Source organism: Notamacropus eugenii, chromosome 3 (genome assembly GCF_028372415.1).
Source record: "Notamacropus eugenii isolate mMacEug1 chromosome 3, mMacEug1.pri_v2, whole genome shotgun sequence".
NCBI classification, from domain to species: Eukaryota; Metazoa; Chordata; class Mammalia; order Diprotodontia; family Macropodidae; genus Notamacropus; species Notamacropus eugenii.
In genome coordinates, this window is record NC_092874.1 from 412,747,127 (window position 1) to 412,762,328 (window position 15,202).

At 36.7% G+C, this 15,202-nt stretch overlaps 1 protein-coding gene across 1 annotated transcript in view; it reads left to right on the plus strand.

Annotated features, from left to right (window-relative positions):
• The window catches only part of SPMIP7 (sperm microtubule inner protein 7), a 79,912-nt gene extending 65,820 nt beyond the window's left edge, over positions 1-14,092 (plus strand). The window contains exons 8-9 of the mRNA XM_072598138.1: positions 3,270-3,377; positions 13,819-14,092. Of these exons, the coding sequence (XP_072454239.1) occupies positions 3,270-3,377; positions 13,819-13,969 (259 nt within the window). The 3' untranslated portion in view covers positions 13,970-14,092. The remainder of the gene's footprint in view (positions 1-3,269; positions 3,378-13,818) is intronic.
• The last annotated feature ends 1,110 nt before the right edge of the window (positions 14,093-15,202 follow it).

The following is a 15,202-nucleotide window of genomic DNA, read 5'->3' on the forward strand; positions in this document are numbered from 1 at the left end:
ATTTATCTAGAACTTTAAGGTTTAAAAAGCACATTACAAAGATTATCTCACTAGCTGTGTGACCTTGGGCTTGTCACTTAACCCCAATTGCCTCATCCAGGGTCATCTCCAGTCATCCTGAAGAATATCTGGTCACTGGATTCAGATGGCTCTCGAGGAGAAGTGAAGCTAGTGACCTGCACAGCCCTCCCTCACTCAAAACAAAGTCAAGTGCAAGTCATGTCACCATTTCTCTGATGGCATGGTCTTCTTCAGCAACAAAGGAGAAACACAAAGATTATCTCAGTGCTTAACACGGTGTCTGAAAAATAGTAGATGTTCAATAAAGTCTGATTAATTGATCATTAAATAACCTTGTGGGGTAGGTGTTGTTATCATCCCCACTTTAGACAGGAGAAAAATGAGACTGAGAGAAATTGTAACCAGGGTAATTCAGCTAGTAAGTTTCTGAGGCTGAATCTGAACCCAGATTTTCCTGTCTGCAAATCTAGCACTCTACCCCCTTCACCACCAAGCTACCTTCTCAAAATTCTGATATGATCTGCATTTTATCCTCCCAATCCAGAAGTCACTTGTTCTGTATCCTCAATTCTCCAAGGCAAGATTCCTTAACCTGGTATGCAAGAACTTATTCTTTAAAAATATTTTTTCTAATTGCATTTCAATATAATTGATTCTTTTTTAATCATATATTTTATGCCTTTTAAGAAAGTTGTCTGCAAAGGGGTCCACTGTTCTTCACTAGGCTGCCAAATGAGTCTGTGGTATACAATGAAGTTAAGACTCTCTGCTCTAAGACATGGCTGTCACTGGATCAGTTTGGTATAGTTGTTTTTAAAGGCTTGTGGATAGACACACTGAATATGGACAAGAGTGAAGTTAATACCACAAAGTCTACAGTTAATACTACAAAGTCTTTGCAATATGGGTCATGCAATCCGCACATAGTAGAATCTCCTGAGTATCTCATTCAGAGGCTCTTCACTTTTAATTTAGACACAATTTTAAGAAGGTTTACTTTCTGGTTCCCCAACCCAGAGTAGAATCACTAAATTAGAAAGTTGGTTGAGAGAAGGAACTGTTAGAGACAAATACAGTGACAACAGCATGAAGTGAAAGCTGATAGTCTGACTGCAAAGAAGAAATAGAAAACCAATAAAAAGAGACCCAGAAACCCAAAAGCCCAATAGTCTGGTCCCATTTAGTGTAGTGGCCCTACCTATTATTGCGTGATGTTCATTACCCAGTATATTTGGCTTCAGGAAATCTGGTAATATGTAATACTTTTTATTTTATTTTTAAAATGGATCATTAAGGACTTTTGTTTTTACATGATAGTCATTTTGGACAGTAATCCCAACCACTCTCACATTCAACATTGCTTCATAACAAAGAAAATGACTCAATAAAAATAACTGATACATCTGATGATGTATGATGATGTAAAATTCTGCATCCAGAGTCCTCTACCTCTTGGCCAAGAGGAGGGAGGTCTGTTTCATTATCTGTTCTCTATAATCAAGATTGGTCTTTATAGTTATTCAAGGCAAATCCTCCTTTTGTAGTTCTTTTCCTTTGTATTATTGTGTCCCTTGTGTATTCTGTGCTTCCTGTTTCTACTTACTTCACTCTATGGTGCTTCATTTGTCTTCCCCAGAATTCTTGATATATGTTATTTTATATGTTATATTTCATTACACTCATACACCACATTTGTCCAGCCATTTCCCAAACAATGGGTGCCCACCTTATATTTTATAAAAAGATCCATCAAAAATAATTAATTTTTTCAAAATCTTTGAACTTTGAGTGGATAAGTTTCAGTTACTTGGAAAACTCATCCATGTAAAGCAATTCATTCTTTGATGCTGTTGGATAAAAGGAGTATTCATGTAATATTAGATAAGGGGCAACATGGTAAAAAGAACACAAGGCTAGAATTCTAATCTAGACACCTGGATTGGCTTTGGAACTTTGTGTAAATCCCATTGTCTTTCATAGTCTATTTACTCATCCTTCCGAATCTAAATCCAAAAGTCTTGCCACTATATCACAATGACTTTTCCTAGCTCAGAGAGGGAACTCTACATTCTTTTCTCCTTAGCTCATTTTTTATTATAATAAACTAGGATTTTAGTAGATGTTGATGGCAACATCTCTTGATCTATTGACTGATATGTCATCTAAGAACTATCTTTTCATACTACACATGTGTCCTTTGCATACACTTTTCCAGTTTCCTACTGACTTTGCATCCATGTTTTTTAGCCTAGAGTTAGATTAGTGAGGAAGTACTAACATAGACGAAATCTAGATCTGTGGCAATGTGGTGTAGTGGAATGCGTGATCTCAGTTTTCTCATTTGTAAAATGAGGGAATTGGAATAAGTAAATCTAGAAAGTCTTTTTCCAACTCTGAGTCAATGATCTTTTTTCAAATTAAAACATAGAGTAAGTTTTAATATTTTCATTACCTCATCTACCTAATTTTAGTTTTTAATTTTATGAACTAGTTATGAAAAGGATTCCTTAAACTCTTTTCTTTAAACATTAAAAAAATTAAATCTCATTCTAAATGAACATTAATGATAGAATATTTACAATGAGAAAGACCCCAATTATTCTCTTTCTGTCTTCTCTTCTCCCTTTTTCTTCTTTCCCCTCATCTTTTTGGTAGTATATTAAATGATAATGATGTAGACTCATATGTTGCTATATTAAAATTAACAGTTCATTTTTTCAAGATTATCTGAAATTACTTATACAGCATATAGTGTCCTAGTGACAATTTGAAAAATAAGTTAATGCAAATATAAGTGGTTTTGAGGACAAATATTCAAATCAATATTGCCAGGTTATATATGAATTTGATGCCTGATATTTTTGTAAACCACTAGTTTCTGATTTTTTCTTCTTATGAAATGTCATTCTTGACAATGAATCATCGTTGTAAAATATATGCAAATTCTAAATAATGGGAACAGGGAAAATTGAAATTGATGTTTTGAACATTGTCAGGATTTTTTGTGCACTTGTTTTTTTTTACCCCAGAACAGAAGGAAATTAAAATTTCTATGTGTGATCATGCCACAAATTGATGCCCTTTGTCCCAGCTTCAGCAGTCAGACTTCCATTCCCTCAAATTTAGAAGGGGGAAAATATAGGCCTAGATATTTTTTTTCTCCTACTGTTGAAAAAAAAAACATGATTTTTTTTACATTTTATTCTCTTAATTTCTTCCTTTCTTTCTCTTATAACTTTTTTATTCAGCACTGCAAATATTCCAGGATATACTGGCAAGGTTCATTTCACAGCCACCCACCCAGCAAATTCTGATATTCCACCAACAACCCCAGCCACAAGTTCAGCAGTTCGGCGGTAAGTGCAAAGACTATTATTCAATTTGTTCAGATACATTAAAGGGAAAATCCTAATTATGGTTATTTCATTAAGAAACAATTAAATACTAAAAATGAATTTGCTTTGGTTAAAAAAATGGAGGAGTGACTTTTTTTTGTGAAAAAGGATGGGTTCATTTTCACACTTCAAGGAATCAGTATCAGTCCTCACCCATCAGGGTTTCAAAAGTTGATATATATGGAAAGAATGGACTTGCTTTGCTTTAGCTTAGATTCAGCCTTGCTGATTAGACTTGTAGTTCTGCATTTCAACACAGGTACCTGTATTAACTAATAAATGCATGCTGTTTAGAAGCCATGTACATTTTTCATTTGTCTGTGAATCATTTTTTTTCTGGGAATAATCGCATTATTTCTCAGAAAACAGAAAATTCTATTGAAGACAATAACCATCTTTCAAACATCACATTTACAAATTGAAAAGAACAGATGTTAGATGCTAGCTTACTAAAAGCTCCTTGGTTTGAAGCTGCCAGTAATGAAACAAACCGCTTTATTGCTTATTATAATTCAAATTTGAAAGCACTTGCTAGAAGCCTAGGTCTCAGAAATAAAATAATGTATTGCTGAAAATGTAAATCCAGGTCTCAAATAGATTCAGAATGACTCTTTTTGCAGATAAATGTAATGATGTAATCTGGGATAGGTCATTGCTCTGACCAGATAGGACCTTGGAAAATGGCATCAACCCAACCAAAGGGACTTTCTCTTAGATATCCCTGAACTCTTTCCTTGGCCAGCACAGAGATGGTCATCAAGTCACTATTGATTTTTTGAAGCACTACCTTCAAATGACTATAAAGGTACAAATGGGAACGTGCTGCTGGCATCTGTAGGTTGCTACTAAATATATAAATTAGTGACATTTTGGTCCCTGGCTCTAAATTTGATAGGGTAAAGAAACTATGAAACTCCAAATTGTAATTGGTCCTGAAAATGTGACGAAGACACAAACCCATATTAGAGATGTTAGTCTGCAATGACTCAATAACTGATTGGGAAAAAAGTTACTCTGTTGAAAATTCAGTTGTTGGCTTTAATTTCATCATAGTGTCAAATCACTCAAAATTATCTATCTGCCTGTCTATCAGTCTGAGTCTATCTATCTATTTATCCATCCATCTACCACTATCTCTCCCCCTACTTATCATCTATCCATAGTTTCACCTCTGCCTTTCTATCAATCCACTCATCTCATCTACTTATGTGTCTTTTATCTCTTTCTATTTATATCTCTGTTTTTCTAAAACAAAGCATAGACCCATAGCACTGTTGTGAGAAAGTAGCATTAACTTTGATAGTAGGTCCAAATTTAAACTTGCTAGAATTTTTCCTGGACTACAAACTTTATATTAATCCTTTAGATATTCAATCTATGAAAGAGATATTATATTTGATATTAGAAAACCTGAATGAATACCAGTGCTGTGTTATGAACATAAAAGGGAAAAAAAGACTAGAAAAGAGCATCGGTGAATCACTTTAAAAATACACATTGTAGAGCAGAAGGTACAGAAGTAAATGCAAACAAGCAAGACCCCTTTGGATCTAACTTGCTGAATTTACTACATACTTTAAAAAACTAAGCTATGCATGATGGAGATTGATAGTTTCACATACAATCCTCTTTTCTTCTTCTTTGTATGTAGAAATATTCATGTTTGTTGGTATTTTTCTCCCAGGCCTAGAGGCCTGTGTGGGCTACCCGAGTCTTCTTACCTCACCTCCGAGGTCTTTGGTTGGCCAAAACCGGATGCTCATATGAGAGAAAGGACATTCCAGAGTCGAACAAGGGTTGAGCTTTATTTCAGGGTCTCGGTTACAAGTGCAGGGGGGTCTTCCTTAAGAGGAAGAGGGGGAGATTTCCTAAGGAGGCTAGGATCTTAAGGGATTGGAAGTAGAAGTACAAGCGGGGAGAGAGGGGGAGGGGAGAGAGGAAAGAAGAAAAGCGGAGCCTACTGTCCTCTTGGCTCCTCACGTGCTAAGAGAGCTTTCAGGCTTCCTCAATCCTACTTAACCTTCAGCCGCATAGTTTGCATAACTAGGTGTGCCCAGAACCGGGACAATCTCGAGGGCAGGGAGATCTCTCTCCCATCACGTTTCTCACGGGAAGAGGCGGAATTACTCGAGATAGCTCGGTTCACCTCTATTCCCTGCCGTTTCCTGGGGGGGGGGTCTCGTGAGAGCTCTAAGATTTAGAAGCTCCCACCTTTACCCGCCCGAGATTGTCCACACGGAATTGAGCTTCCAATCCCAACATTTTTCCAGTTCAGAATAACAAAAAACTTTAAATAAAATAGTGTATGGGATGATACTAAAAATATCCGTATTTTAGGAAGGACATTTACAAATTTGAATTAACTCAGTACAGAAGAGAGCGATCAGGATGATCAAGACTCTTGAGTTCATCCTATATGTGAATCAATTCATTTCAAGAGAAACCTGGGAAGTGAGCAGGGGAAAATGATAGGTGTCTTAAATATATGGTATTTTAATCACTAGTCACATCAAATAAGGGTACTCTCATTCTGCTTGGCCCCATGGGACAAATGGCAGTGTGCAAATTTAGATTTGATATAAAAACAAACCTTAACAAAGAGAGCTTTCCAAAAATAGAATAGGCTTCTTGGAAGGTAGTGGTTTTTCCCATGTTGGGGTTCTTTAAGCTAAGGTTGGGTGATCATTTGCTAGGTATCTTGCAGAGAGGATTGTTTTTCAGGTATAGAGTGGACTAGATAGCCACTAAGATCTCTTCTAACTCCGAAATTTGTATAATAATTTTATCCATAAACATTCTTTTTGAAGTTGATGGGGAGAATGTCTCTCCTCCCCTGTTCACTCCCTAAGGTGACTGAATGGATGTATTTTTTCCCTTTGTTGAATCAGAAAGCCATCTAAAGTGGAAAGGGCCATCCATCTTTTAAAATGAGATACAATTAGGGACATATTATAGATATGTTAAGGTAAGTTCTCAGATGGTGCACCGAGCAAAAGACTTGGAACTCTCTCCTTGACCATATTTTCCTAGACAGCAAAGCTCAGAAAATCATGATGAAGTCATACTTTCAGAAGTTCATGCTTTTTTCTAATCAAGGGAGCCAGTACAGCAATCTCCTTTTCTTTATTGAGGAAAGTGGACATCAACATTAGCAGCTTTTTACACTTCATATTTAAATTAATTAATAATAATATTTTGTGGGTCCCCGTGTATTTGGAGTGGTATTAAATGTGCCATGATGTTAGTTAAAGAAAAGCAAGGCTCTTTCTTTCTAAGGGGCCCCACTATCTCTTCATCATTCTGGTTCAGAAGAATTGAAAGCGTACCTGTTCTTAGGTAAACCAGTGCTTTTCCTGTTATGACAAAGTCGAGACAATAGAGAGTGGAAGGCAAAGTCAAAACCCAACACAACAAAGGTCTTGAGTTTTATGGGTCTGAACTGTCAGTTTGTTCTAAATCCAAGTCTTCAAATGCCACCCATACCCACAAAGTACAGCTATGTTTTTGTAGAGTTTACTTAAAGGTTAATCAACTTCCAGGCAATAGGATTTAAGCATAATCTTTGAAAGTTAAGAAAAACTGAATATCTTATTTATTTCATCTGAGGAACACTTTTTAAAAAAAAGAGAGAGATAAAATCAGCATTAAACAACTATTCAAGCTGTAGTTTATGTTTGTTCTCAAAAAGAGATATATTAACTAGGATGTGATTGGCTTACTTGATAACCCATTCTTGTGTCACTGGGATTGTAAAAGTCCAATAAAAATAATCTGTGGTTTTGATGCACCCTTGTAAATCTTCATGATGGAACCTGAGAATGACCAGTCTTTGTCATTAATGAAGTGTCTTCATGGCAGCATGAAAATCAAACATTCCAAATCTATTGGTCATATTGGTTCTGATTCAACACACAGAGTTGTACTATGAAAATACAGCAAGTCCTTTGCCCTGATAAGACCACATCTGCAGCACTGTGCTCAGTCATGGGTGTTAAGTGGGGGACATGGGCAGGACTAAGGATGTCCAAAGGAGATCAGCAGCAACGGGGAGAGAACTGGAGATCATCCTATATGACGACTGGTTGGAGGAGCCTGAAAAGCAAAGAAAGTTACAGAGAAGCAAATTTCAGCGAGACATAAAGAAAAGTTTCCTAAGTTCATAACCCACCATCACCCTCTTCTGCCTCCATAATCTCAATCTAACATTTTTTCTTTGATAAACTTTATTACTTTCATCTCTCCCTCAGGGTCATTTGTCTTGGACCAACTCTTCATCCTTATCAAGACTTCCATCCCCTGTATCATTTCTATTTCCTCTCTCCACCATCTTTCTTTTGGTCTCAATTTCTACTTTTCATCGTCTTTACCCTATAGCTTATCAGTTCAATTATACTCTTGAATCCCTTGCCCTCTAGTCCTACAAGTATTTATGCCCTGCCAATTCTTAATATTGGAGGACCCCTGCTTGCTTTACTTACATTCTGATGTTATGATATACCATTGGAATGTCATAAAACTGTGCTGACTGGGTTCATTACAAATTTATATTTCTTATATAGAGACAGTGTGATACGTTGGATAAAGAACCAACCTGGCAGTTAGGAATACCTAATATCTAGTCTGGTCTCTAGTATATACTAACTTTATGACCCTGGGGAAGTCACTTAATCTTTGCTCCAGTTTATGAGTAAGAGGTAACCCTCTTCTTTGTCAAGCTAATCCATCAGTTGTGCCCTTTACTTACTCCAGACTCTTATCTCAGGAATCATTTCTTCCTTCTCAATCATCTTCAGTCTTTCTCTTTCTATGTTTTTCCTTCCCTAACATCTACAAATATAACCAGGTTTCCCACATCCTTTTAAAAAAACTTTTCTTTAACCCTGCCATTCCCTCAAGCTATTGACCTGTATAGGGACTCCCCTCCCTTTCACTGCCTTATTCATCTCTACTTGCTCACCACCCACACATTTACTTCTGAAGCTGTCTTCTGACCCTATCACTTTGCTGAAACTGTTCTCTCCAAGGTTTCCAAAGAACTCTTAGCTAGTAAATTCTTGACTTCTCTTTAATTTGAGAATATTAACTAGGCTCTCCTCCTGCATATTTTCTTTGCTCTTGGCTTTTGCAACACTGATCTCTTCTTACTTTTATGACCATTTCCTTTCATTTTTCTTTGCTTTTTGCTCATCCATCTCCTCCCTCTCAAGCATGGTGTCCTCAAGAGTCTTGACAGAACCTTCTTCGCATTTACCTCTTGTGTTTGCCAACTTATCTCCACTCATATCACCACTATCCTTATTCAGGCCCTCATTATGTCTAATATGGGCTATTGTAATAATTACCAATATATTTCCTTGCTTTCATTCTCTCTTTGTCCATTTTTCTCTTCCTTAAAGTTGTGAAAGTATTCTCTAAGCTAAAAATCCATTTGTGATTTGATCCCTCAATTAAAATCTTTCAGTGGCCATCTTTCATCTATAAGGCAAAATATAAACTCAGAGTTCGAGAATTTAAGGCCTTTCACAATCTGGCTTCCACTCCTCTTTCCAGTCTTATCTTATATTTTTTTCCCTTACAGACCCTAAATTCTAGCTGAATTATTTCCCAGACTGTTTTCTGTACCCTGCCTTTGTACATCTGTACAATCCACTCATCCCAGCCTGAATACACTCCCTGTTAAGTTCCATTTCTCAGAATCTTTATCTTCCTTCAAGATTCAGCTCCGGTATTTCCTTCTCAGTGGAAATTTCCTTTATTTCCCCTCATCCCAGTTGTAACTGATACCTTTCCCTCTTCAAATTGCCTTCTATTTACTTATCCGTGTATATATTATATCCTCCAGGTGAAATGTAAACTACCTGAGGACAAGAACTTTTTTTTGTTATTGTTTTTAATACCCTGTATCTAATACATTGACTAGAAGTCATTCAATGATTATTTGTTAGGTGGAATTGAACCCTAAGAGATGAATGACAAAGGTCGGTATTGGATCCAACTGCCCAAGCTGTTCATTCTCAGTTTTATAACTGTTAACATCTACCTCTTGATTTCTTATAGTGAGCTTGTTGAAAAAGTGATATTTTACAGAAATATAATACTTAATGAACTGTGAAAATGCAGTTTAACAGAGAAAATCATCCTGCTTACACTGGTTTAGAATTCTCTAATCAAGAAACAAAGTGTACTGAATTTAAGCAGTCTCAAGTTTTCTGTGATGCAAGAAGAGTTACCTTTAACCTTTGACCTTTAAGGGTCAATTTCCCCTGATCTTTACTATATATCTAACTTTTATTTCTTTGTCAGTGGCTTCTGGTTTCCATTTTTTGGTTCATTTTTTGATAAGATATCTCTAAGGATTAAGCCCACAACTACCTATGGCAGGTAGATCACAAGAACCTAATGAACTCATTTTCTCCTAATTTGTATGTTCAGCTTGATACATTTTTACTCGTAATGCTGATGGGGGCGATTACAGACCTCTGACCTACTACCAAATGAGACCACACTGCTGTTCCATTTTCCTTTTATTCATCCTTTATTAACTTCCTACTGAATTCCTTTTAGTGGGTGTTCCAAAATTTTCCCATACTCTCAGAGCAACAGTGTGGAGTCTACCTCCCCAACACTCACTTGCTAATGTTACCTTATACTTTATTGAAATCACTTCAGCAAGGACTTTTTAAGTGTCTACTATGTGCTAGGCACTCTGCTAAGGCTCTGGGATATAAAGGCAAGAATGAAAATAGTCCCTGCTGTCAAGAAACTTACAGTCTACTGGGGGTAGGAGAGCACATACAGAGAAATAAGTAACACCTGGAGGAATCAGGAAAGACTTCAGGTAAGAGACTGGGCCTGCTATGTAATCCATCCTATCTTTCCAGGCCTTCTCTACAATACATGCAATCCATACAATGAATGAATGATGTGTTTATTAAGATTTTACAATTTACAGAGCATTGTGCTAAGCACCAGGGGTCTTAAGCAAGACAAGGAACTTAATCTATCAAAGAACTTCACTCAACTTTTCGCTCTCACTCACCTCCTATATCTAGTAAGTTTTTCCTCCTCAATGTTTCTCAGATCTGTCTCACTTGGTCCACTCCCATGACCATTATCCTAGTCTGGATTCTCATCCAGACTATCAAGGATCTATCAAGGATTTCTATTAAGGAGCTCCCATTTTAATGGAAGTTTCAGCTGCAAATCAGATGGAAAGATTCCATGGGCCTTAGGGGACTTTAACAAAGTAGATATGAATACCTCTTCTTTCAGGTTATTTCCCCTTGTAAAACGGTATCAGTTTCTGGTATTGCACCACTTGACAATGCCAAGGATTTGGGTGGGAAGAACTAAGTTAGATTTCTTCCTGTGCCTCACAAACTCCCTTCCATTTCTTCTTTCTGTGCCTTAGAACAGGCGGACCTCTAGGCCCATAGTTTCTTTGAAATCTTGACTCAACTGCTACGGATGCCCCCTCAACTACCTTGCATTTCTTTTGTATAGGATTTGTCCTTACTTATATGTGTACATGTTGTCTACCCCAAAAGACTATAAGCTCCCTGGGGACATAGGCTGTTTCTTTTTATTACTATATCCCTAATTCCTAGCACAGTTTTTGGAATGTACTAGTCAATAAGTAAATTATTAATTGATTGAACAGGTGGAGGTGAGTTGAGAATGCATTCAAAGCATGGAATGTAGAAGCATGGAGGCAGGAGAAGCAATGTCAAATAGAGTGTACAAGGGGAGAAATGTATATAGATCAGCCTGGAAAAATCACTTGCATCTAGACAGAAATAGCCTTTAAACACCAATTAGAAGATTTTGTATTTTATCCTGGAGACACTAAGTTTAGATCAGGGAAGTGACATGATCAATTCTCTGCCTTAATGATAGTCAATTGGATATTTGAAGAATGAAGGAAAGGAGGGTTCTGGATTCAGGGAAAACAACTAAAAGATTCTTGTTATTACAAGATCTAGATATTCTTCTCTTTAAGAATAAAAGAGGTGACACTTGTACTGGGTGGTACAGACAGGCTACTACCTAAAGACAGTGGATTCTACTATGAGAGCCCAAGATTTCTTCTGGCTCTGTGATCCTGAACAAAGTATTGCTTAAAGCATCCTGAATCATTGCTCCTGAAGGACATTATCACTTGGGTATGATTCTCATCTATTGATTTCTACTTTATTAATTAAAGCATAAAAAATTAACATATTTTTACATGATGTAATTGAAGTATCAATTTCAAAAAAGAAATGAAAAGCATATCTGTTAGTGCCCAAAACTAATTCATATAAGCAGAGTTAAATAGTATATTTTAAAATTTTATTTTAAAAGCATGTAATTAAAGACCTAGAAGGTAGTCTTAAAAATTATTACTTTTCAGTACACAGATGGATTTGTGGTCTCATCAGTATGGATACTACTCTCTCCATCTCTTCAGCTTGGAAAACATCCTTGCATTCTCATACAAACATCTAGGTGGCAAAGTTCTGGGTCAGGAATCAGTGTGGTGGTTGTTTCTGTCCAGCTCTTCATGATTCCATTTGGAGTTTTGTTAGCAAAAATACTAAAGTGGTTTGCCATTTCCTTCTCCAGATCATTTTACATATAAAGAAACTGAGGCAAACAAGGTTAAGAGACTTGCCCTGGATCACGCAATAAGTAAATGTCTGTGACCAGATTTAAACTCAGGAAGATGAGTTTTCCTGATTTTAGATCCTGCTCTCTGTCTACTACACCACCTAGCAAAATCAGGAAGCCCTGAGTTCAGCTCCAGACTCAAGACACTTCCAAGCTATGTGGCCCAGGGCAAGTCATTGAACCTCCATTTGCCTCAGTTTCCTCAACTGTCAGATGAGGATAATAATAGCACCAACCTTGGAGGGTTGCTTTAAAGATCAAATGAAATAATATTTCTAAAGCATTTAGCACAGTAAGTGCTATTTATTTATCTATGATTATTCCCTTCCCCTCCTCCCTTACCTCCCTGCTATTCCTGTGTACATCCGGAGTCTTAACCTACAACTGTGTGGCCTTCCGGCATTTTCTGGGTACCAATAATGCAGTGTTCGGGCTATTGTGCTTCACTCTCAATAAACAGCCAGCTCATCTCTTTTTTGCATTGTACGATGCCCAGATGATATCCTTTATGCCATTTCTTGAATAAGATATGGAACTATACAGCTGCCTTTGAAAGCTTACTGTGTCATTTTCTATTGTCTTTTGTCACTTACGTTGTTATTTGCAATTTCGATTCTTTGAAAATTGTGTTATTCCATAGTTCACAATGAGGTTTCACCAGAGAGATGTTAAATGAAGGATTTGTAATCTTGCGTCAGAGGTGGGATTTGAAACCATGTCTTTAAGATTCAAGGCCAGTCCTCTATCCGTTATGCCATGCTTCTTTTCTATGAGAGAATCTGATACTAAAAAAAGATAAATTTTGGTGTTCAGGAATTGCTTGGGACCATTGAAAGCATTTGCTTCATTTCCCAAATTCGATAGAATCCTAGAAGATAGGGACTTTTATACTTTCATGCTACCTTATCTAAAAGCTAATCATAAAACATTTTGGAATGTAGAATTTTCGTGCTTTTTCTCAAAATTTAGACTCAGAAGCTCTAGAGCAAGCACAAATATCATGCATGCTAGCTTTATTTTCATTAGATTGATCATTAGAATCAAAACTTAACCTTATAGGATTTATAATGGTTCATCTAGTAGCTTCTTTATCTAAACAACTTAAAAACATGACAATAAATTACTGTAATTATAATCATTATTCCCTCCCCTAAATTACTGAGAGTAATGTCAGATTCTGCGTAAATGAGTCTGTGCATTTAGTTTACATTCTTCAGGACTGGGAAAGAAAAGGCTTAATCCCTTTAAGCATCCAAAATCTATGACCAGAACTTATATTATTTGTCATCTTGGTCAGTTAGAAGTAGCAGGGACATTTTTTTAAGGTAAGTCTTAACGGAAAACAGATCTGAAATGCCCGATCACTACTGAAAAAGACATGGAAAAAGACATATATTTCATGTATCAGAACAGAAAGTTCTAAAAGGTGGTTAGCAGTCATGTTTATTTTGCTTCTGTCCTTATGTCCAAAAATAGATTGGGCTGTCCCATGACATAGTGAGCTCTTCACTGCTGAAAGTTTTTAAATAAGAGGTTGCGTGGTGACTTGTTAGGGATTGTCTATGAAGATCATGATTTATACGCAAGTTGGGATAGATGACCTAGAACCCACTTCTCCTGACTCCCAATCCAGTGTATTCTACATTGCATCACCCAACTCCTCAAAAATATGAGCATCCATGAATGGATAATAGCTTCAAGACAAGGATTTGTGGTTTCATATTTGTTGAATGCTTTTTTTTTCTAATTGCAGCACCTTATGGGAAAGTATGGAGGTACCTAATTATCATCACATGGGACCTTTATCACAAATGATTACTCTGGTGGACCCACACAACTCTTTCAGTGGGATGGTAAAACCAACTGTTAAGTTATATAGTTATCCTTCCTATAAGTGTCCATAAGTGTATACTCTATGCCAATAAAAAATTGCAGAAAAACTGCACATTATGTGTCTATAGGCTTATCAACTATAGTACTTCATTTCAACTTACCAAATATATATTAAACACTCACTGTGCATAGAACTGTGGAGTTTTGTTGCTTTTTTTAATGAATGTTTTTGTCAAAACTAAGCTCCTCTCATCTGTCTTGAATGGCTTAGACAGTCACCTGTCTTCCTAGAATGAGGATCACAGCACCAACTACTAAGCAGTGTCTTACTAAATAGACATCTGGAGGCCTACATTCTACTAAGTAGAGGTTTCTATTCTTTGTTGTGTTTTATTATCTCTTTGGCAGTTAGGCTAAGTCTGCTGACTTCTCCAAATAATTTTTTTAATTCATAATTAAATAAGATGTCAAATTTCACTTAGAGGCTAATGAACATAAATATTGAATGCTTTGCATCCAAGTTCACAGGCCCCCTGAAATCGAAGCAATGGACCTGTTGGGGTCCATGAAGCCTAGTTCAGAATCTTTGATCTAAAAGGCCCTAGAATTAGGAATTATAGAACAATGGAATATTAAAACATTTAAAAATATTATTCTGAGAAAGGATCCCTGGGCTTCCCCAGACTACTAAAGGAGTCCATCACACACACACACACACACACACACACACACACACACACACACACATACATACAATTAAGAAACTTTTCCCTAAGTATTGGCTTCACACATGCATGACTTCAGAAGATAAATTAATCTCTCTGACCCTCAGTCTCTTCATATGTAAAATGAGGTGATTAGACCATATTATCTCTGTTTCCATCTAATATAAATGTTCCTTGAGTCAGATGTTCATAAAGAGACATTGCTTGGAAGGATTTCAGATAAGCATATCTGTTTTATGGATGAGAACACTGAAGCCTATGAATGCAAATGATTTCCCAAAGTCATACCCAGTCAGGTTCCTAGATCCCTCTCAGGTATTCATACCACTTACTATTCTAAACTGCCATCTCACCTTTCTTCATAAGTCAGAATCCCCTAAATTAAGGAAGGCAGAACAGGTGGAGTGTTAGAGTGAGAAATATTTGACACTTGTTAGTTGAATGATCCTAGAAAAGTCACTTAACCTCTGCTTAAAAACTCCATCAACTGTTGTTTTAGAAGACGTGGAAAAATTGAAATACTAATGCATTGTGGGTAGAGTTGTGAACTGACTCAGCCATTCTGGAGAGCAATTTGGA